At 31.7% G+C, this 23610-nt stretch overlaps 1 protein-coding gene, 1 long non-coding RNA gene and 1 pseudogene across 2 annotated transcripts; 2 read left to right on the forward strand and 1 right to left on the reverse strand.

Moving 5' to 3' along the window:
* Positions 1-736: 736 nt before the first annotated feature.
* Positions 737-6183, reverse strand: LOC127081543 (uncharacterized; annotated as a pseudogene).
* A 5853-nt stretch (positions 6184-12036) lies between these two features.
* On the forward strand, positions 12037-13339 carry LOC127081544 (F-box/FBD/LRR-repeat protein At4g26340). The gene is made up of 2 exons (XM_051021791.1): positions 12037-12726; positions 12905-13339. The coding sequence occupies exons 1-2, from the start codon at positions 12037-12039 to the stop codon at positions 13337-13339; spliced, it is 1125 nt and encodes a 374-aa protein (XP_050877748.1).
* A 3074-nt stretch (positions 13340-16413) lies between these two features.
* On the forward strand, positions 16414-17098 carry LOC127082862 (uncharacterized). The gene is made up of 3 exons (XR_007788238.1): positions 16414-16483; positions 16889-16960; positions 17085-17098. It is a non-coding gene; the product is annotated as an uncharacterized LOC127082862 (long non-coding RNA).
* The last annotated feature ends 6512 nt before the right edge of the window (positions 17099-23610 follow it).

The raw sequence follows: 23610 nt of genomic DNA on the forward strand, positions 1-23610 counted from the left end.
TTCAAAAAATTTCCACATATAACTTTTTCCAGTTTGGGACATAATAAAGTAAAACATTATTAATTTATAGTAATATATTTTGCTTAATTTTTTTGTATACTATATTAAGGAAATAATCAAAAAATATTTTTACAATTTATTGGTATATTGATATATAATAAACATTCCATTGTTAATGTTATGAATAAATATTCCATTTATCATTGAGATTTTGGACATAAGAAATAAAAATATATTTATTTAGTAATGGATGAAATTTTCCAATCTGTTACTAATTTGAGGTATAAAAACGCAAATATTAACCTTCATAATAAATGATTATTTAACCAAAATACATAAACCAGGTAAAAGAAATACCAGAACCTCATTTGTTTTAAAATATAGTAATGAATACTACCAAATGTTGAAATTAATTGCAATTGATACAGTAAGGTTTAATGCAACAAAAGATATTGAAACAAAAGGTTCACAATTTTAGTTAAAATTGTGAGAAATAAGTCCAGCAACAAAAATGATTTAACTTCGTACAATTCTTTGGTCCTTAAAAAACTGGGTTTATACAAAACCTGCCCGCAACCTTTTAGGAAGTGATGATTCATTACCCTGTAAAAAACAATTACATCCATATAAACAAATGTTAAAACATAATGTATATTTTATACAACTCATTCAATAAAATTCTAATAATAAACAACGACATTTCTTGATATAATATAACTAATGAAAAACTTACGTTCTATAAGTTTTCAAAAACTTCTTTGAACACGACGTTTGTTGTAGAATTCAATGGATGGTTATCCTTGTCATGGATTAATATCTTAAGCCCTTTTTTGCTTTTGACCCTTGATATTGCAACATATAGTTGACCATGACTAAATACACTTCTAGGCAAATACAATCCAACATAATCCAATGACTGACCTTGAGATTTGTTAATTGTCATAGCATAACATATAGTTATGGGAAATTGCCTTCTAGTCATTTTGAATGGCCACGGAGATTGTGTTGGAGTCATATCCATTCTTGGAATATAGATAACCCCTCCAATATTCTTTCCAGATATAATCTTTGCCTCGATAACGTGGTTTGCCAATCTTGTAACTATAAGCCTTGTTCCATTGCAGAGACCTTCAGGTTGATCAATGTTTCGAAGCAACATAATAGGGGTCCCAATCTTCAATTTAATCTTGTGGTTAGGTAGAGCGGAAGTTGTAAGTGTATTCAAAAATTCCAGGGTCAAAACATCAAAAGCTTCATTTCCTTCACCGTCAAAAGTGTCTACAGAATCTGAACTTAAATATTCCTTTTCTTCACCTTTGGGAATTTTTTTGAAATTTTATTATTATAAATCTATGTTAGTACATATAAATATATGAATGTATCTATAAATATGTTTACAATGGATAACGCATACCTGGTATGAATCCCAAAACGTATTGATTTATGATGTCAACCGTTTCAATTGTTCCTGCCAATATAGCTCTTGATTGCAAAAATTCTGGATTCTTGTAATTGTTAAGAAAATTCGGATATGTTTCACTAACAATGGCTTCTAGTGGATCATCATAGTTAGAAATTAAGAAATCATTTGGAATAGGAATATCCGTGTAACCATCCTTAGGTTCTTCCAATTTCCCATCGCCAACTTTTAATATCCAATTAGAAAACAATTCTAATTCAGATGTACTTGAAGTATTGCCGGCTTGTTGGAGTCGCATGTTCTTTGTAAGCTTCAGCACAACACAATGATCCCAGATGTATGATGAATTTATTGTAGAATGTATTATATCTGAACGGCTGCCCCTTGGTACAACTGGTAATATTTGCCGAAAATCTCCACCAAATACAATTACTTTCCCTCCGAATAATTTGTCAGAACAATTGGAACACCCCATTATATCTTTAAGGGTTTTATCAAACGCTTCAAAACAAAATCTGTGTGCCATTGGAGCTTCATCCCAAATTATCAACTTTGCCATTTTTAGTAGCTCTGCACGATCACTACCTTTGTCGATATTACATGTAGAAGACTCCATTGTAGGTATTGGAATCTTGAACATTGAATGAGTCGTTCGACCTCCTAGAAGTAGTAGTGAAGCTATGTCCGATGAAGCAACAGTTAAACAAATTTGTTTCTTTGATCTTATGTAGGAAGCTAGAGTTCTCCACATGTAGGTTTTCCCTGTGCCACCGTATCCATACAAAAAAATACGCCTCCTTGTTGATTGTTTACTACTTCCATTATTCGCTTGAATACACCTCTTTGCTCATCTAATTTAAAAAAAATACATAGCAAACATGCAGTGAATAAATTAATTATACATTAAAAAAAATTGTAAGATAAAATCATACTTTAAAAGTTAACTTTATAAAATTATGACAAAACTTACAAACATTTAACATATTTACCTGTAAGATTTAAGAACAAATTATTGTATTCTTGCAATTGTTCGGCTGGATTGTAACTCCGCTCTTCGTATATGAGCTTATTTCCCAACTGCTCAACCACATATCCACTTGGATAAGGCATTCCAGCAAATTCCTTTAGACTTTGGCTCTTCCTTTGAAGATTTCGTTCAATGTCAATTAATGTTAAATTCATTATCTCTTCATCCGACAACCTCAAACCTTTATATAATAGTAATTATAAGTGTAAACTATAAAACAAATTTACTTTTAAGAATCAAACAAATAAATATAATAAAAATTCACAATATAGGAAAAATAATACCTCTATTGTTTGCAATTCGCTGTTGAGCATATAGTATTCCATCAGCTAAGAGATGACATGTTTTACTCCATACATGTCTTGGCCTGTTAATGCTGCCTGATAATAACATGTGAACAAATAGTAATCTCAAATATTGACCTGAACCCCAATGATTTGCCTCTTTAATAGCTGCAATGGATTCTCTATCATCGCCGATAAAACCCATAGCAAAACAGGCATCCCGGAAAGTATCATATTTTACGTTATTCACTGTTTTTGTATCATTATAACTGCGGGGGCCTTTGACATGTGTGAGCATCAATCTAAGATAGTACAATTCGCCAGTTGTTGGAGGAACCCATATAAGCCTACCAATTGTGTAACCTTTTTGACGGGGTTTCCATTCTCTTTTTTTCTTAACATAAACAAATTTTGAAACAAATTTGCTGTAAGTTAAATTTTGTGCTTCAGGATACTTGCAATTTGCTTCGAACCATGATGTAAACATCGATTCAGTTACACTTGGTTTTTCCAGAACTGTATTGATACGATCAAAATCAATGTAATATACCGAATTTTGACCTTCACAATGAAAGTACAGTATCTCAACAACTGGTTTTCTACCATGGATTGGAAAGGAGAATATCCTCCAAGATGCTTCACTCGGAGAAACGTACCTACAAATAATATAATGAAAGGCAATGGATTTAAAATTAATAGAATGATTATTGTAGACAGAATATATAAATTTTATTATAACACATATAGTCAAAATAGTGTACATATAAAATTTTCTACACCATGCATGTAAAGAAAAATTGCACACTTTTAGTTGAAATAGATAAATTGCATGACATCATATTTCAAGTGATATATTAGAAACGTACCTACAATCAATATACTGTTTGATCTCATCAATATTCTACGGCTGGTTGGAAGTTCCATCATCATTCGGTACAATGGCAGCGGTGATTCTGTCGTAACCTTTGTTGATGTACTTGAATAAGTACTTAATCGATGTACTTTGATTGTACCATTCGATGTTTATGTGAGCTTGGTAGTTTGTCAACAACTTTGCATTGTATGGAACAACATTCCAGTTATCGACTTGAATTCCATTCTTAAGAACTGTATGTCCATTGTCCCTTCTTCTATATACCGGAAACCCATCTTGATCAACAATTGTTTCGGGCTGAAACTGTTTTGGAAAATATTTAGAACATTTTCCATCTTTCATGCACAGTGAAGATCGATTTGCAAATCCACACGGGCCATGAATCATGTGAGTTTTAACCAAATTATACAACTCTTCATTGGTATCTTGGTCAGGTATTTCAGCTAAAATAATGCGATCAATATCACTTGGAGTTGGATATTTGTTAGATGGATGGAGGAAAATTAAGATGTGAGCATGTGGTAATCCTCTCTTTTGAAACTCAATTGTATACATATCTATAAAAATAAATATATAAAATATATACAATAGTCAGCACACGAATGATAAATTTGAAAATAACAATACGATTAATTGAATATGGAATAAGTTACTCACATGCAAGAACTTTCCCCAATAGACTTTTCTTTGTGAGATCAGACAAAAGCTCATCAAATTTCATTTTAAAGACTCTTGAAATGATGTCAGGACGATCTGATGCTTTTAGATGAACAGAACCAAGCAAACGCTGAATTTCAGGCCAGTTGGGGTTACATGTGAATGTAATGAAAAGATCTGGAAATCCGACATAGCTGCATATTGCCATTCTGTCAAAGTATAGTTGATCCATATATCTACGACTACCAACGTATGAAGAAGGTAGCACAACCCTCTTACCTGTGTTTGACCCGTGCGTTTCTCCATTTGAATTATATTCATTCAAATTGTGATACTTGCCAACCCTCAGTTTTGACTGATTCTTTCGAAGCCACCTAAGTCTTTCTGATTCCATCATTGTAAAACCGTCTACCAAAAATTGTTGATAAAGTCTCCTTGATCGCAACAATGTTTGTGCTTCATTAGATCTTGATTGAATTCTAAAGGCCAACCACTCTCTTATTGTAAGTCGATTTCGCTTTGTTGCTTCTTCCCAAGGAATATCTTTATTGTTCTGTTCTGACTGTGTTATGTCTGTGAAGTGGCGAATATTTGTCCCTTTATCACGGTGCCTCACATTAGGTCTATATCCATCCTCACCATATGGAAATAATAATGGGTACTAATATCCTAAATAACTGGTATGATACTCATCTAACCTTTGAAGTTCGCCACATTGTTTTTGCACTATAATGTCTCTTTTTTCTGCAGTGTCGACATCTCCAACAATTAAAGCAGCTACTTCGGATACAGTTGGTTGATTATATATCCTTCCATCATTTCTTCGTTCAGATATTAAACGAAGTTTTAAATCAGAAACACCTTCTTCACAAAGTCTGTCCCTTGCCATGCGAAATGATTGTGCATGAACATTATGTTCATATAACATTTCAGATAGTTTTCTCACAATATTAACATCAACTCCACTTTTTGACCTATAATGAAAAGAGTTGAAACAGTTTATTGCAAGTTTCTTAAATAAATAAATTTAAAGTTTGGAAAATAATAGATATCTAACCTGAATCCATGCATTCTGTTTTCAATTTCATTCTCAGTGTCATAAACATATAGTTGTGCAAATCGTGGATTTTGACCTGGCATCGGTAACATGCTTCCTATTCGGTGACATGATTGACCTTGGATACGAAAATTGGAAGGGCATCTACCGTTGTTAAATCGATTGTCCACTTTCGCACCGGGAGATGTAAATACAAACATAACGTTGTACATTCGAATTTGTTGTTGGAAATTTTTTGATTCACATGATTCGTTGTCAAACAACAGATGTTGTAGAACTTTAGGAGCGGGTTTTAACAAAGGTAACTGAACTTTTCCTGATCCACAACACATGGAAAATTTAGGATTGGACGCATGACGACATTTGTTTTTCCTTTCCGAATACCACATATTTGCACCACAATATTGACATTCAATGACAGGATCCCCTATATCATAATACCCTCCTGATCATCAATAGTATTTAATTCATATGTTAAATGAGTTGTATTTCATAATAATAAAACATTATTTATAGTAAATCATTTTAAAATACCTGATGTAATTTCAAAAGTTTCCATAGCATCTGTTCCATTAGACATTTCATCTTCATCAAAACTTGAATTTGTTGCTGAACTGTAACCTTTTGACATAACATTTATTGTGTTGAGAATATTGTAATATTCTATGACATATCATAAACAAATTAACTCAAATGAAAAATAATTAAGAATATACCGTCAGATTCATCATTCATATTATCGTCTCCACTATCAGATGCAAAAAGCTCATTGAGTTGCAATTCTGGTATTGGATCTTGGTTTGATGTTGTTGCAGCATTCTTCCTCCTCAAAACAGTTTTAAAATGTAATTCTTCATCTACCATTTTGAATATTTTCTATTATAGTACTCACTCAGGCTCTATAATTCAAAATGATCATACTTGATCATACATCTGAAAAAATTACACATATATAACAGATATTATATATCTTCATCATTATAAATAAAACAAAAGATATATAATTTTATAGTGAATAAAAATATCAAATGTTCACCTGATAAAAAACATAACTTACATTGCCATTATATATATATATATATATATATATATATATATATATATATATATATATATATATATATATATATATATATATATATATTTGGTACGAAAATTCGTCTGTTCCCTCCAAAATAATTGGCAATTACGTAACATGTGGATATGTGTAGTATAGGGAAATGAAAAGTTTTTCATCAGCCTATGTATTAATATAGCCGTAAAACCTAAAGGGATTTCATTAGAGCATGTTTATCTATAGTTTTCCCAAGTTCCTACACATTTACCGATGTTGCTGTGTCAGAAGCATTTGGATATTTGAGATTTTCCAACGTTCTCTCATTTGCAATGTCCATAAAGAAACATACGCTCCTACAATTTAAGTGGTTCATATTTATTATTAAAAAAATTCAATTTGTCATTTAAAGAAAATCAAACAACGATAGTATTTGGCAAAAAAAATACAATAATAATTAATTTGATTTCATTTAAAGAAAATCAAGCAACGATAATATTTGGCAAAAAAACTACAATAATAATTAATTTGATTTCAGGATATTGATTTCGTTTTGGAATGATAAGATTGCAACAACAATAAAATAACGGTAATATTTTTTAGTAGTATAAATAGGTAAGAAAAAATATTGTCAATGTAAGAAAAAAACAGTATTAAGAAAAAATATTGTCAATGTACATAATGAATTTATAAAAATTGCAATTACATAATGATTTTTTTTAAAAAAAAATATATGAATCCAAACAGAATATTGTACCTGGAATTAATTTAAAATTGTATTTTAGTAATCTTATAGGGGAATGAAATAAATTTGTTAGATTTCAAAAAAATTAATATTATATTATTCAAATTTGGTTTCTATCTTTATTGAAAAGTATGATAGATATAGGTTTGATGTGATGTTAAAGTAGAGCATTAATGATGGTTACTTTTGGGAAAGTTTGCTTCAAATATAAGCAAAAAATATTGAAGTGAAAGGTGTGGATATATTGATTTTTTAGGGTTGAAACACGTGTATTGGAAGTTGCATATCTGTATCCATTATATTTAAAATGGTATAATATTGTCAGTGGTTTTGGAATAGTGGTTTTGGAATATTTTGAGTTATTAAGTGGGTAAATGGGATTAATAATGATGATAATAAATATTAATAAATAACAATATTAATAATAATAATAATATCAATTTATTCAATTAAATAAAACCCTAATTTTCATCAAACCGTTTCATATTACTTCTCCCTCTTTTCATATTCTCGGTTTGACATCTCAGAAAGACCACTTAAAAAATAAGTATATTTATTATTAAAAAAATTCATTTTGTCATTTAAAGAAAATCAAATAACAATAATATTTGGCAAAAGAACTACAATAATAATTAATTTGATTTCAGAATATTGATTTCATTTTGGAATGATAAGATTGCAACAACAATAAAATAACGGTAATATTTATTATTAAAAAAAATTCATTTTGTCATTTAAAGAAAATCAAGCAACGATAATATTTGGCAAAAAAACTATAATAATAACTAATTTGATTTCAGGATATTGATTTCATTTTAGAATGATAAGATTGCAACAACAATAAAATAACGGTAATATTTTTTAGTAGTATAAATAGGTAATTTATTTTATCACATTTTTCACTCACATCTAGTCTAAATTTGACCACTTTATTTTATTTAATTTTAATTTTTATGTGTACACATTTCCTCAATCAACATAACACATGCTCAAATTTTATGCAAAATGATGGAAGTCCTCTTTGTATCCCAAATCAACAAAACACCCCATATTTTGGAAATCCACCTCTTATTCCAAATCCACACCATAATTCAAGATTTCAAAATTCTCTTTTTATCCCAAATTCATAAAATAATTCACCCATTGGAAATTACTCATATCATACATCACCTTACCCAATGAAAAACTCTCTTTTAATGTATTTTGATATATTTGAATCAATTTTTTAATTATATTTTATATAATATATAGTTGAATCAATTTTTATGTTGTCGAGGCAAATTTATTAAATTGTAAAATGGTAGAGTTAGTTAGAGTATTAAATAGAGTTTAGTACGAAATTACTTCAATTTCAAAGTTCATATAAATTTACAGGTCTTCAATTTGAAAGTTTATAGTCTCTATGAATAATAATCATTTAGATCATCAAATTTTTTGAACTATAATACACATGTTTTCATCCAGATATAACCATACCAATTAGATTATTTTTTTTTTGTTTAGTTTCCTTCTTTCTCTTACAATCTCTTTCGAATATAATCATACCAATAATATTTAATTTCAATTTAATTATTACGAAGTTATTCTTTGGTTTAATTTCCTTCCTTCTATTTTAAAACATTTTTGTGGTTTAGCTATATGAAGTAGTTGATGTTTTTATTATTTATAAAAAATATTGTATTCCTTTAGACAAACTATTTTTAACAATACTATAATTAGTGCATATAGATAATATCTAATATTTATTTCTAACAATACTATAATTAGCGTATATAGATAATATTTAATTTTCATTTCAATTGTTATGAAGTTTTATTTTTTATTTCTTTCTAATTGTGGCTAATAATAATCTATCATTCTACATTCATATTTAATAATTAATGACTTATTAAAAAATTAAAATTTATTTCTCACTATTTTAATTATTTATCAATCCAAATTATGACTCTGAATCAAAAGGAAGCTCCATTTTACAATATTAGTGACATTATCTACCAATCAAAATTTTAATTTTATAGTTAGTATCATATTAAAAAAATCAAATTGAATATCAATTTCTCACTATTTACTAATTATCTATCAATCTAAATCTTCAACCTATAATTAAGGACTATTAGAAATTTTGAAATTATATTTCTTACTTATTATTGATGATAATTATCTACAATTCCAATTTCTAACTCAACAATTAATGTAATATTAAAAATTTTGAAAGTGTTTTTTTCATTATATTTTAGTACAATTATTATTGCTTTATAATTGCCAATAAATCAATTATTCTCTTTGAATAAAAATAAATTAAACTATATTATAAATTTAACCATGAAGTTGTTCTATTATCTATTATTCAATCATTAAATTTTTAAGATACAAACTAATTGATAAATTTTAGTATAATTCTTATATTGTTTACAATTACATCAATCTTTTTTATTACTCCTTAAAATTTAAGTTATTTTCAAATGTCCTAATAAACTCATATAATAGTTATTCAAATAAATTCACTCGGAAAAAAATTCTATCAAAATAATCAATTAATTTTCTCTATTACTTTTTAAATTCAATCTTTTTTCAAATATGTGTTTATTAAACTACATATAATAATTATTCAAATATAATTATTTAAAAATTACTCAATACAAAAAATCTAAAATTTTGATAAAGTTTAAAATTTCATATAGAGTGACATTAATATATTATAGATCAAACCGTTATATTCTAGTTAAATGTAAAAGGGAGAGATTTGTTGCAAACATATTGTAGCTGTCATCAATCAAACAATATTGTTAATGCGGTAACTTCTTCAATTGTTTTGGATGGCAGTTGTGGTGTGATTTTTTAATTTAAAATCGCACATCCGATTGCATTAGGAACCGTATGAGATAATTTCTCAATGTTATTTTCATAAAAACTCCCAATATCAAAACCTTAAAACTCAATTTAATTTTAATGTAATGAAAAATCTTAAAATATTTTTCAAATGTGCATTTCAAACACATATCAATAGAAATTCTCCCGTAACGACCACAATGTGCATCACAACAACCGCAATGACCCCAGCTATACTCGCGACTGCAGCCGTAATTTAAAACCATAGTATTGTTCTTCTTAAGGTCTTAAGTTTGAATACCATAAGACACGAAGAATGTTTGAGTATAGTTTCAATCATGATCTCCGCAAGTGGGCGGTATGACTGGTTCTTTGGATTAATCGGTCATAGAATCAGATATCGAGTTTTCAAGAAACAACTTTACACCTTGTAGAGCCCTTTGCTAATGAAGATAATTCAGAATATCTGCATAGTAGCTATACTTATTTTTCAGTCTTTAGAACTTTTGAATTTTGCAAAATGTATTTTGCAAATTGGAACTATGGGTGGATCCTTCAAACAATTTCATAAATTTCTGTATTTCAAACATTTAAATACATGAAATTATACTTAAAAATGAAAAAAATATATATATAAAATTGAAACATCATCAAAACATGTATGATTAAGCTTTGAAGTTTGTGGCATTGTTCAAGCATTTTTAGGAACCAATCCCATATATTATCCCAAAATATAGGGAAAATTTTAAGTTCTACATGTGTTGGGAAGTTTAGAACACTGTACCAATATTATCGGCATGAATTACACAAGACACATGTAGAGATTCTTATAACCGAATATTCTTATTTTCAAGAACAGTATGTTGATCAACACATAGTTTGAGATTGAGATGTAAGTATTTGAGGGTGTAACTGACATCTGATGTTAGCCGGTTACCGTTGAATATAGTTTATTTTTTATGTCGGTTATAATCGGTTACAGATCCGAGATTTTGAATTTTTTTGTTATGTAGTTACATGTTTTGTTGGGATTTAGCATTTTCTTGGGATTTTGTATTTTGAGTTGATGTGGCTGTTCTGCTCCTTTTTTAAAGAAATAATTCTTAAAAATTTTTTTGTTGGGATTTGAAACATATCTTGGATTACTTTTTAGTTTGGTTATATTCAATATCTGAGGGAATATATGATATTTTAAAAATAAAAAAATCATGGTGGTTTTTGGAATTATATCTCGGTTTTTTTGTGGGTGAAGTGAAAACGTTGTCATGAAATCTAGGAAATATCCACTAAATTGAGACCAAATTCCCACCTCCAAGCACCATCAAATCAAACACCTAAGATAGGGAATTCCACGGAGATTTAGTAACATTGTAGAGTCGAATGGACTCTTAGAGGATTCGCACGAAGACCTAAAAGTTGAATGCAGTGGTGTTTGGTGGATGTTTTCCACTGTGGTTATTCTGATTAGATTATTGTGGACATCTAATGTACTATTCTTATATAACAAGTATTTGAGTAATTCTTGAATGTTATTTATATCATGTTTGTTTTAGTATTTCAATGTTTTACGTAATATGATTCTAGATAGAGTTATTTGTGGTGTTACAATTTGTGTCAATATTTCATACAAATTTGTGACAAGACTCACAAAAATGAAAACAAAACACTAATTTTTTTTATTTTATCCAAAATATCTCTCAAAGTTTTGTATCGATTTTAATATTTCTTATGGATTTGAGACGGAGCTCATAAAATAAAAATATATTTTTTTAGTATACAACTCATCCATGTCTAAATGTTTCACACGAATTTGAGACATATAATAGAAAATATCAAAATTTAAATTTTTATTTATTTTAATTAAAAAGTAACACAGTCATTAAAAAAATATAAGGGTGCAAGGTATTATTTTAGGGCTATAATTTTAGGCCCAATTAATGAGTTTTAGTTTGGTTTTGAAACAATAACAAAAACCTAAATAACATTTTTTTAAAACCCTAAATATAAAGTGTACTCACTACAAACCCTTTTCATATTTGAAACATTAGGATTGAACTAATTACGGCATGTGATGCTGAGGACAGAGATAATGGCAGATAGAATCAGTGAGTTGCATGATTCAATTCTGTGTCACATTCTTTCTTTTCTTCCAACCAAACATGCTGCAACCACAAGCATCCTCTCTAAGAGATGGAAATCATTATGGCTTTCAGTCCTCACTCTCGAATTCGACTGCAAATCCTTCAAAGACATGGCCTCATTTGGATATTATATACACAAATTGATGCCCTTACGAAAAATTGAACTTCCAATCCTTTCGTTTCGTTTCAACTGCAACTACTGGTGTCCAATTCAAATCCAATGTGATGTTACTCTATTTGTTTCCTATCTAATGAATAGAGGAATTGAGAATCTTAACATTAGCGGCGACATGAAATTACCACCTAGTATTCTTAGTTGCAAGACCCTTAAGGTTCTTAAGTTGAAAGGAATAATAGTGAATGGTTTTTCTCATCAAGTGGATTTTCCTGTTCTTAAAATTCTTCATTTAAAGAGAATGATTTTCGAACGGCATGAATTGCTTCTTAAACTTCTCTCTGGTTGTCATATACTTGAGGAATTGGAAACCAAATATTTAAGTTTTCGTAATGGTTCGCGTGTTCCAGCAAAAGAGTTTGATTGCTTGTTACCTAGTTTAGTCCGAGCAAAGATTTCTTGTCCTGATTATATTATTCCTCTTCATTTGGTTTGCGATGTGGAGAGTCTACATATGGAACAGGTATGACAATATAGATTTTAATTTTCTATAAATTCATGATTTTTTTAACTGTAGTCCATAGTTTTAAATTGCAGTTGCGAACATGTTTGCACGAGTTGCAATTGCAGTTGTGTCGGGGACTGCAGTTGGTTATATAGAATTCTCATGTACTGTCTTGTCACTTGTGTAACTCATGCAGGCACAATTGAAATGTTGTAGTAAACTTCCCATGTTTCATAATCTGACACATGTGAAACTTAAATTTTTCTTTAATATGTGGGGTTGGTTGCAACAAATGCTTCAACAATACCACAAACTTCAAAGTTTAATCATACATGGTTGTGAATATCAAGACGAAAGTTGGACCGATCCACCAATAGTTCCAAAGTGTCTTTCATTGCACCTGAGAACAGCATGTCTTGCATATTGTAAAGGCACTGAATCTGAGCTCCAATTTGCAAAGTATATTTTGCAAAATTCGAAAATACTGATGACTATGAAAATTAAGTATGATCACTGTGCAGATATAAAAGCAAAACACGAAATGACAACGGAATTATCTTCATTCACAAAGGGCTCTACAATGTGTGAAATTGTTTTTGAAAACTCGGTATCTAATTCAATTTCCGATTAATTCGGAGAACAGTAGAATGCTGTAATTTTATATCTAAAGATTTGATATTTCTTTATTTTTGCAATTTTATGGGTGTAATTTCTAAATTTTAGAGAAGTCTAGTTTTCCATTAATTTGTTTGTTCTTGACACTGTTAAAAGAATATTTTTGAAACCTTAGTGTAATTTTATCAAATGAAGAAAAGTAAAAAAATTGTTTCTGTAGCAAGTTTTGTAATATATTTTAGGAAAATATGTACCATCAGCATTTTCAACTTCCTACTAATTAAGATACACATCAGCACAGTAGATAACAAGTTGTATTGTAGCACTGCAAAAGCAATCGTTGCGGTGGAGAGACATTTGTGGTATTGGAGCGATGTTTAATTCGGATGTTAATTGAACATGTTATCTGCAAAGTTGAATTTATTAAGAAGAGATATTAATTTGGGTAATTCTAGTTGTCCTTTTTGCTTTAATGCCGACGAAACTCTTTTCCATCTTTTCTATTATTGTGATATGGCTCAATCGATTTGGGATGGTCTGTGTGGTATTGGGATCGTCTGTGTGGTAGGTTAAACATCGATTTATTTATGTGGGGAGCAGATTTCTTTAATCTCTTTGTTTTTGTATTTTAAAAAATTAGGTTCTAGCAGATTCAAGATTGAGTTTCATAGTTGTATTTGGCATGGGATGGTTTTTCCTGTTGCTTTTGTCTTTGGTGATTTAATGGTGTTGTAAGGGTTCAGGACCCATTGTCCTCTTTTTATATATTATTTTTGCCTATAAAAAAACGAAGTCTCTAACATTTTTGTAACTAAGTGCTAAACATATTAAATTTATTATATTATTTTTTTAATTTTTAAATCTTATTTTTTGAAAATCAAAATTCATAAAACACATATAAATATTGTCACGATATTTTCAACAAAAACTTCATCTTCTTTCTCCAAACAACAAAAACTTCATCTTCTTTTTCTAACCAACAACAACTTCATATTCTTTTTCCCAACTCGTAGAACTACCCACATTCATATTTTTCCACCACAATTGTAAAACAACCACTGATTAACGCATGTTTCACTTTTTTCACCATTGTGAAACGAGTTTTCTTTCCAACCACTACGCCAAAAACTGGAATAGACAGCGCACCTTAGAGGGCGCTTTATTACAAAAGCGCACTCTAAAGTGAAGCGAAAAAATAAGGAGCGACCAACTGGAATAGACAGCGCACTTTAGAGGGCGCTTTTGTAATAAAGCGCCCTCTAAGGTGAAGCGAAAAAATAAGGAGGAGATAGAGGGACAACAATACAGGGCGCTTTTTAGAAAGCGCCCTCTAAGGTTACCCTTAGAGGGCGCTTTTAAAAAAGTGCTCTATAAGTCCATGTGCATTTCCAGTTTATAAAGCGCTTTTGGAAAGCCTTAGAGAGCGCTTTCATAAGCGCCCTCTTAGGCCCCCTTTAGAGGGCGCTTTTTTTCCACAAGCGCCCTCTAAGGTCCTCTTTAGTAAACATTAAAATTATAACATACTGCGCGTTTTGTTATTTCACTCTCTGTTATTTTCGTTCTTTTTCACGTTAGGGTTCTCACTGCTACGCTTTTCGCTACTTCTAAGGCGTTCTCCTTCCACCTCTGTTAGATCTACGACGTTTCCTCCTTCTATTAATTCGTTGTTAGCTGTTCGATTTTGACACCATAGGTATTTTTCTAATCTTCATATTACTTGGGTTCTCTTCTGACGTTCGCTATTGTTCATTTTTGGTTTCTCTTCTGACTTCGAAGAACTTAATTGGAGTTCTAGATATATACGGATTCGAGAGTTTCAAGACAAACAGGTTCTTAATCTTAACCACCCTCTTGCCTAATTTTATATGAAGTTTATAGACGTATGCACATTTGGCCAATCTCTGTGATCGAATTTTTTGTGTTCTCTATTTACATTTTTCGTATCTATTTACTTTTGAACCACAATTATTGTTCTAATAGTAACTAGGTTTGATTTTTCTACTATCTCCTGGTAAACAATTTCTATAGACTCAAATAACACTTCATTATTTCATTATGCAGCATGTCTTCAAAATGAAGCAAGAGGAATATACAAAGGAAGAAATTGATTGGAGTTATATAGAGTTCGTTGATAATCAAGATGTTCTCGATCTTATTGAGAAGGTGCAACTCACCCTTGCATTTTTGTCATTTTAGAAAAGTTCTATCAGTTTGTCATCTCATTCTTGTTTATAACTTCAGAAACCTGGCGGCGTTATTGCTCTTCTGGACGAGGCCTGGTATGTATTAAATGACAATAGTTCAAATATTTGTATTATAGTTAATGGTTTGTTTATGTCATTTTACATAATGTAAAGTGGCGTTAGCGCATGCAAATATATATACTTTGAGCAATAACTATGTTTTATAAAACTAGCACTTACCAGTTGAGCTACCCTACCCACTCACTGGCCTAACAGAGGGTTTAATTAAACTTCTTGAACATCGTCGTGGCCAGGATGGCGCATATATTGGATGCATGAAGTCAGGAGACGTGATAACAGAAGAGTACTTTCCTCTATCTGAATTAATTCTGATTATTTATTTATGATGATAGATCTGAGGAAATAGTTGTCAGTTTTTATGTGTAGATGGTCCCAGAAGATTTTGTTTTAAGATGTCTAAAATTGTTCATTTTTAAAAATTGAACATGTGTTGAATTTTATTCATTATTATCTGTTATCCATTTTTATCGAGTTATTACTGTAGGTTTTTATTTTTCAGTAAATACTTTGAACTTACCACATTTGTAGATGTAACTGATTATCTTAATTTTCATCCCTTTGCAAGTCTTTAGGCATGTCTCATTTTTGCCAATAAAATTTGCATTCTCTGGTGTTTAGATATTCCCAACCAGTATCTTAATTTCTAATGAGTAATGAAAGTTTCTATTTTGAATTGATATGTACTTAATCTTTTCTTAGTACAATTATATTTCTTTATCGCATGTTATTTTCTCCTTCATAACTACAATATCATTTTGTTTCATAATTTTTTTACAAATTTGACCTTTTCAATTGTGATTTTGTATTCAACTTATATGCTATGTATTTTATCCTTTTTTTTCCAGGGGAAAGCCTTGGTATGAACCTGATTGGTGGAAATTTGGGGATGAAAAATCGTAAGTAATAATACCATTTAGATGAGAAAATATTTGGTGATTTTTTTTTTGTTTATTCAGGAATGATCTTCAATGTGATTATGGCTTAATATATTATTTGTTGAAACCAAATCTTATTGAATGGGTAAATTAATGATCTTCAGTCTTCACAATATATCACATCAGTGCCAAGTACTAACATATATTAGAGGCAACAAATAATTTTTAACTTCAGCATACTCATCTCTATGATATTATAAGTTATAACTCCTGATGGAAAATGCATGTTGGATACTTTTGACTGAAGTCTCTTTATGTATAAATATTGCACATGATTTTTTTTTCTTTTTTAGTATGGATCTCCATATTGAACTACTTTATTTTTACAATGTGTATCTCATCTCTATTGATTTATTTTGTTTTTAGGTATTTCCGACATGCATCTGGTTCACTTGTTATACTTTCAAAGAATTTGGCACAGTACATTAACATAAACAGGTTAGTCTTTATGGTATTAAATGTTGCTTTTTCTTTAACTCTCTTTCCTTTTGAAAGATACTTTCTCCTATTTTATCTTCCTATCTAGTAATATATCTTTGATTGATCCGAAAACAAAATGTAGTGTATCTTTGAAGACACGTGCTTATAAAACTACCTATTCCAAAGTTGTTTGTATTCAAACCGGCATGCGAGGAATGGCTGCTAGAAATGAACTTTGATTCAGGAAGCGGACCCTAAGAAGACTGCGGCTAGCAAAAAAAACATACATCTCAGAGATACTTTTGCTACTTAGTTTTATTTCTTTTTAAGTTATGAATTGGTTGTATATTTAGAATCTTTAGAAGTTAAACGATTATATATCAGTGGATTGTTGTATATGTATGGATTGTTGTATATAAGGCTTGTTGAATGCAATGTGTGAAAAAGGGCTTCAAATTATACAGTTTTAGGTGTACTGCTTCAATATACAGGTTGTCTAAAATAAATAAAAAAATATAGTGCTTTTTTAAAAAAAAATTTAAATAACCACCCACTTTAGAGGGCGCTTTCCAAAATAAGCGCCCTCTAAACCCTTTAAATTTCCACTTTAGAGGGCGCTTTCCAGTAAAAGCGCCCTCTAAACCCTTAAAAGTTTCCACTTTAGAGGGCGCTTTCCAGTAAAAGCGCCCTCTAAACCCTTAAAAGTTTCCACTTTAGAGGCGCTTTCTTTAAAAAGCGCCCTCTAAAGTGGCCCTTAAAGGGCTTAAAGAGCCACTTTAGAGAGCGATTTCACCAGAAAAAAAAGTGTTGTCTTTACCTATGCCAGCGCCAGATTAGAGGGCACTTTAAAGCGCTTTTATAAGCCAAAAAAAGCGCCCTCTTTTCCCTTATTTGGCGTAGTGAACATTGTATAACGAATTAACCTTTAATATTCTCTCATACAGTCGCTCCTCACATGATTTATCGGTGTTCGTATTTTCTCAATACAATCGCTCCTCACATAATTTATCGGTATTCATATTTTCTGACTGTAGATTCTGGAGACTCTGAAGATACTGAAGATCTTAAGTCAAACTACTGATGATGTCAAGATTCTGACCAAATATTTTGATGTATTTGAATCTTGCTCTATGTTTCTTCATTTCATGCTTCATCAACTTTTATCATAAGCCAATGAACTTAAAGATAAGATCAAATGGGCACGTGATCAAATAGTACAAAGTACAAGTCAAATATTCTTTCCACTACCTAAGTTCGTGGGCAAAGACAATACTATACATCACACATGTCATTGATTTTGTGGGGAAGGACAATATGCAATATCACTCCTTTCACCATTCAACAGTGGACAAACGCTCTATTTGGTTTCCCCATTTTTTCCTCCAACGATCTCTTTTCTTATGCTATATAAGTGAGACTTGGAGACTTGAAAAAAAAAACAAGAGAACACACAAGAACACTTAATGCTGCAAGTTCTACAACATTATTGACAAGTCTGTTTTTTTGTGAAAAGCTATCAATTTTGTACACAGTTTTCTTTCGGTAATTGTTTATCATTTTTGTAAAATCTACTTGTATAGAAGCAACTTGTAACACATAAAATATTATTCAAACTGTTTGTTTGATTCCTTAAGGAGACTAGGGTATAGTCGAATCCTTGAGAAAACCAAAAGAATTATTCTTTGAGTCCTTAAGAAGATTATGGTATAGTAGGATCCTTGAGAAGACAAAGACGGTTATTATAATTTGTTGATTATAGTAGATTAAATTCTTTTATATAAGGCAAAATCACCATGGCGGATGGATTGAAGTAGCTTTGAGTTTCAAGCGAATTAGGATAAAAATAATTGTGTTTTTATTTCTTTGTTATTAACATTTAAGTGGTATTCTTGAGTTGGTAAAAAACTTTTGTTTTGTAAAATCAAATTCAAATCCCCCTCTTTCTTTTATTTTTCACACCTTCAGTTCCATGATTTGATAACATAAACATATAGCTGTATGCTAAAAATAAATAAAAAATATTAAAATTGAAGTTTAATTAGTTAAATAAATTCACGTAACATGTCATATAACTTCCGAAAATTTAATTAACAGAAGCTACAAATATTTAAGTTGGGTGAATAAAAAAACAAAAAAAACAGAATATTAATGGGACGACATCCCGAGTTCGTCCTTCCGGCCTCCCGCGATGAATTCCAACGCCGATGGCTACTAAAACTCTAACACAAACCCTAATTAGGGTTTGTCATCTTACACGAATTACAACTGAACAAAACCCTATATATATTGCTATTGATATGCTACTAAACCTCTACCCTTCTTTGCTTGCACCGTTCACCATTACAAACCATGTCTTCTGGCCGTTCAATTCCATTATGAGGTGTAAGACTCTTGAAATACTTAAGTTGGTAAACATAAAAATGTGGGATTTTGATCACGTGAAATTTCCCAATTTGAAAACAGTTCCAAGTCTATTCATGTCTCAACACGGGAGAGGAAGGGGCGCAGGTCATTGATAGAAATACTTTTGTTTTCTTAAAAATTAAGTGTCATACAAAGAGTCTCAAGTTTTTGCTAGAATAACACTTTGTTAAACCAGTGTTGCATCCGCTTGTGTCTTAAGCTGTAATACTTAATTATATCTTCAGGCTACTAGCTATAACCTATATGTGCTAATAAGAACAATTGATATGATTTGAGTTCTGTGTATGTGATGTGATGCAAAATTTGCTTGCCAACATGATTGAATTGACCTATGTTTAAATTTCGTTATCCCCTCTTCATGATCACGACGAATAACATGCATATCCTCTAAATCTTTTTCTTCAGATGTTTGACGTACATGTGTTGCTAAACAAGGTGTTTCAGAGTTAAAATCTTGATTTTCATCAATACTATCGCGAAGATGTCTACCTTGAAGAACAATTGACCATCTGGTGTTAGAAGGATCAGTGACATAAAAAACTTGTTTTACTTGGATTGCCATGATGAAAGGTTCGTTATTATAAGTTGTCTTACGAATATCAACCCGTGTAAATCCCAATTCACCGGTTTCTATACCAGTATTACTGTCAATCCACTTGCACTTAAATAAAGACAATTTAAAAGAAACATAGTCAATCTCCAATATCTCATTAATGACCCCAAAATATGCCCTAGATGCTAGTACAAGACTGTTATCTTTGAATCTAGAAAAGTACATGGACTCAGCCTCAACCATAACCCCATTATTTTTGCATGGTACTACTGTAACACCCTTCTACCCAAACGACATATTTAAATAAATTATCAGAGTACAACATGTAGAAGAGTTTATATTTCTTACAACATAACACTTATCGCATCACAACATAAACCATATTATTTATTTTATTAAAACTTCGCAGCGGACAACAACACAAATATTATCATTCATCATATAACAATTCATAATAATGTTTCAACATTATCTCAACAAAGCATCTCAACATATTAGTCATCATAAACAACGTAAATAATAACCAATTATCTATCGAATCCCATAACCCCGGTGTCACATGACCAGAGCATTTGACTCGACTCCGTAGAATAACTCTACACTTATTCTTCAAACCTCAACAATAGCTACTCCTCTTTATCTGCACATTGCTCATCATAGATGAACATAAACACATGCAGAAGGGGTGAGAATTACATTATTACATAATAATATAACGACAGAAATATAAACATAAATATATTTCACATATGCCAACACAGCTCATCATAATCATCATAATCAACATACTCATGAACATCAACAAAACAACATATCAAATGCAATGCACACACCCATGCATGACTCAACACGACTCGGTATACCCATTTTGTGACCAACTACAGGATCACCACTCCCAGATTCATCACCATAGAATCCGAGTTCCCCGCAAGGAACCAAGCCTCTCCACAAGCCCGGAGTCAACAACATCATTGGAACTCAGTCCGTTCATCACTAGGCATCGGCCTTTCATGAATGCATGCACACCAAACATGCATCATAATCAACATAGCAACAACAACATCATATAGTCATGTTATCATCATCATTAATAGCATGACATACAACTCAACAAAACAATAACAACATTACAACGATATCACATCTGGGAGTTTAAAACGCGAAAGCTGTCCGTCAAACTGATATGGCGAACGCCATTAGGCTAATGGCGAACGCCATTAGCGTTAAACGCTCTTATTCTGGAAAAACTGTCCGTCAAACTGATATGGCGAACGCCATTAGGCTAATGGCGAACGTCATTTGGCTGTTATGTGCATAAATAAGATTTTAAGTGCGGAAACAGTGGACGCGCGGGCTTCTAAGCATATAACTCAACAAAACTCACAGATCGGAGAATTTCCATCAAAACCCCAAACTTTCCCAATCTCCCTAAAATCCCCAAAATCCATCAACAATCCAACATATATCATGAATTTGCTCGCATATTATCGTTTAATAAGGTTCAGACCCCTTACCTCTTTGGATTGAAGGAAGTTCTGAGCAATCTTTGGCCTTTTCCTCTTCCTTCTCTTTCTCTTCAGCGTTTCTCCCTTTCTCTGACTCTGAGGCAAAAATACGTGAAAAACACTCTGAGTTCTCACCTTGGCCTCTTTTATCCATTTCCACTTTTACCCTTCCACTCTTCATATTCCATTTATTTTATTTATTTAATTATTATTAAAATAAATAACATCTATAATAATAATAATAATTCCCAATATTATTTAATAATTCATTTTACCTTCAAATAATCATATTAAAATAATATTTAAATTAATCTAACAATATTCTGGGTGTTACAACTCTCCCCCACTTTAGAAGTTTTCGTCCTCGAAAACATACCTCAAGCAAATAGAGCCGGATACGACTCCTTCATCTGATCTTCACGCTCCCAAGTCAAGCTCTCACCAGCTGGACCTCCCCAAACAACTTTCACTAGAGCAATCTTCTTACCTCTCAGGGTCTTCTCTTCTCGGTCATCTATCCGAATTGGCAACACCTCAACGGTCAAATTATCCCTCACCTGGATATCATCCAACTGAACAACATTCGAAGGATCCACAATATATTTTCTCAACTGAGATACATGAAACACATCATGCAGATTAGAAAGCGATGGCGGTAAAGCTATCCGATATGCCACTTCCCCAACCCTCTTCAAAACCTGATACGGACCCACAAACCTCGGAGTAAGCTTTTTAGACTTTAAAGCTCTACCCACACCTGTCGTCGGAGTAACTCTCAAGAACACATGATCTCCCTCTTGGAACTCAAGTGCCTTCCTCCTCTTATCATGATAACTCTTCTGACGACTCTGAGAAATCTTCATTTTCTCCTGAATCATCTTAACCCTTTCAGTCGTCTGCTGCACAATCTCAGGTCCGAGTACAACACTCTCACCTGGTTCATACCAACACAATGGAGTTCTACACCTCCTACCATACAATGCTTCATATGGAGCCATACCGATACTAGCATGAAAACTATTATTATAAGTAAACTCCACCAACGGCAAATAACTATCCCAAGAACCACTCTGCTCCAACACACAAGCTCTCAACAAATCCTCCAAGGATTGGATAGTTCTTTCAGTCTGACCATCAGTCTGAGGATGATAAGCTGAACTCAACCTCAACTTAGTCCCCAACGCTTTCTGCAAACTTTCCCAAAATCTAGAAGTAAATCTGGGATCTCTATCAGACACAATACTGGATGGAATACCATGCAGCCTCACTATCTCCTCAATATACAACTCTGCCAACTTCTCTAAAGAGTGATTAATCTTCATCGGCAAGAAATGCGCCGACTTAGTCAATCGATCCACAATCACCCAAATAGAATCATTACCTTTCACCGTCCTCGGCAATCCCGTCACAAAATCCATGGAAATGCTATCCCACTTCCATTCAGGAATCTTCAAAGGTTGCATCATACCTGCCGGTTTCTGATGTTCAATCTTTGACTTCTGACAAGTCAAACAGGCATACACAAACTTAGCAACATCTCTTTTCATACCAGCCCACCAAAACAACTTCTTCAAATCTTGATACATTTTAGTTGCACCTGGATGGATACTCAATCCACTCCTATGGCCCTCTTCAAGAATACTCTTTTTCAATTCAGACACCTCAGGAACACAAACTCTACCTTTAAATCGCAGGATGCCATTCTCATCAATCTCAAAATTACCACCATTACCCTGGTTAACCATAGTAATATGATCAACTAGAGCGACATCAACTTGCTGACCATTCTGAATATCTTCCAGAATTTCACTAGTCAACTTCAGCATACCCAACTTTACACTATCAGCGGAAACTTCACAACCCAAACTCATATCACGGAACTGTTCAATTAACTCAAGCTCCCGAACCATCATCATAGACATATGTAGAGACTTTCTACTCAGCGCATCTGCAACTACATTAGCCTTACCGGGATGATAACTCAATTCAAAGTCAAAATCCTTCAGTAATTCTAACCACCTTCTCTGCCTCATATTTAACTCTTTCTGATCAAATAGATACTTCAGACTCTTGTGATCACTGAACACTTCGAATCTGGAACCATACAGATAATGCCTCCACATTTTCAACACAAATACAACAGCTGCAAGTTCTAGATCATGCGTAGGATAATTCCTCTCATGAAC

The sequence above is a fragment of the Lathyrus oleraceus genome, chromosome 5 (assembly GCF_024323335.1).
Source record: "Lathyrus oleraceus cultivar Zhongwan6 chromosome 5, CAAS_Psat_ZW6_1.0, whole genome shotgun sequence".
NCBI lineage: Eukaryota > Viridiplantae > Streptophyta > Magnoliopsida > Fabales > Fabaceae > Lathyrus > Lathyrus oleraceus.

What these genes read in the sequence shown, in the direction of transcription:
- LOC127081544 (XM_051021791.1), top strand. Translation starts at nt 12,037, where the DNA reads ATGGCAGATAGAATCAGTGAGTTGCATGATTCAATTCTGTGTCACATT. An exon ending in AGAGTCTACATATGGAACAG is followed by an intron (nt 12,727 to 12,904) that starts GTATGACAATAT and finishes TAACTCATGCAG; the next exon opens with GCACAATTGAAATGTTGTAG.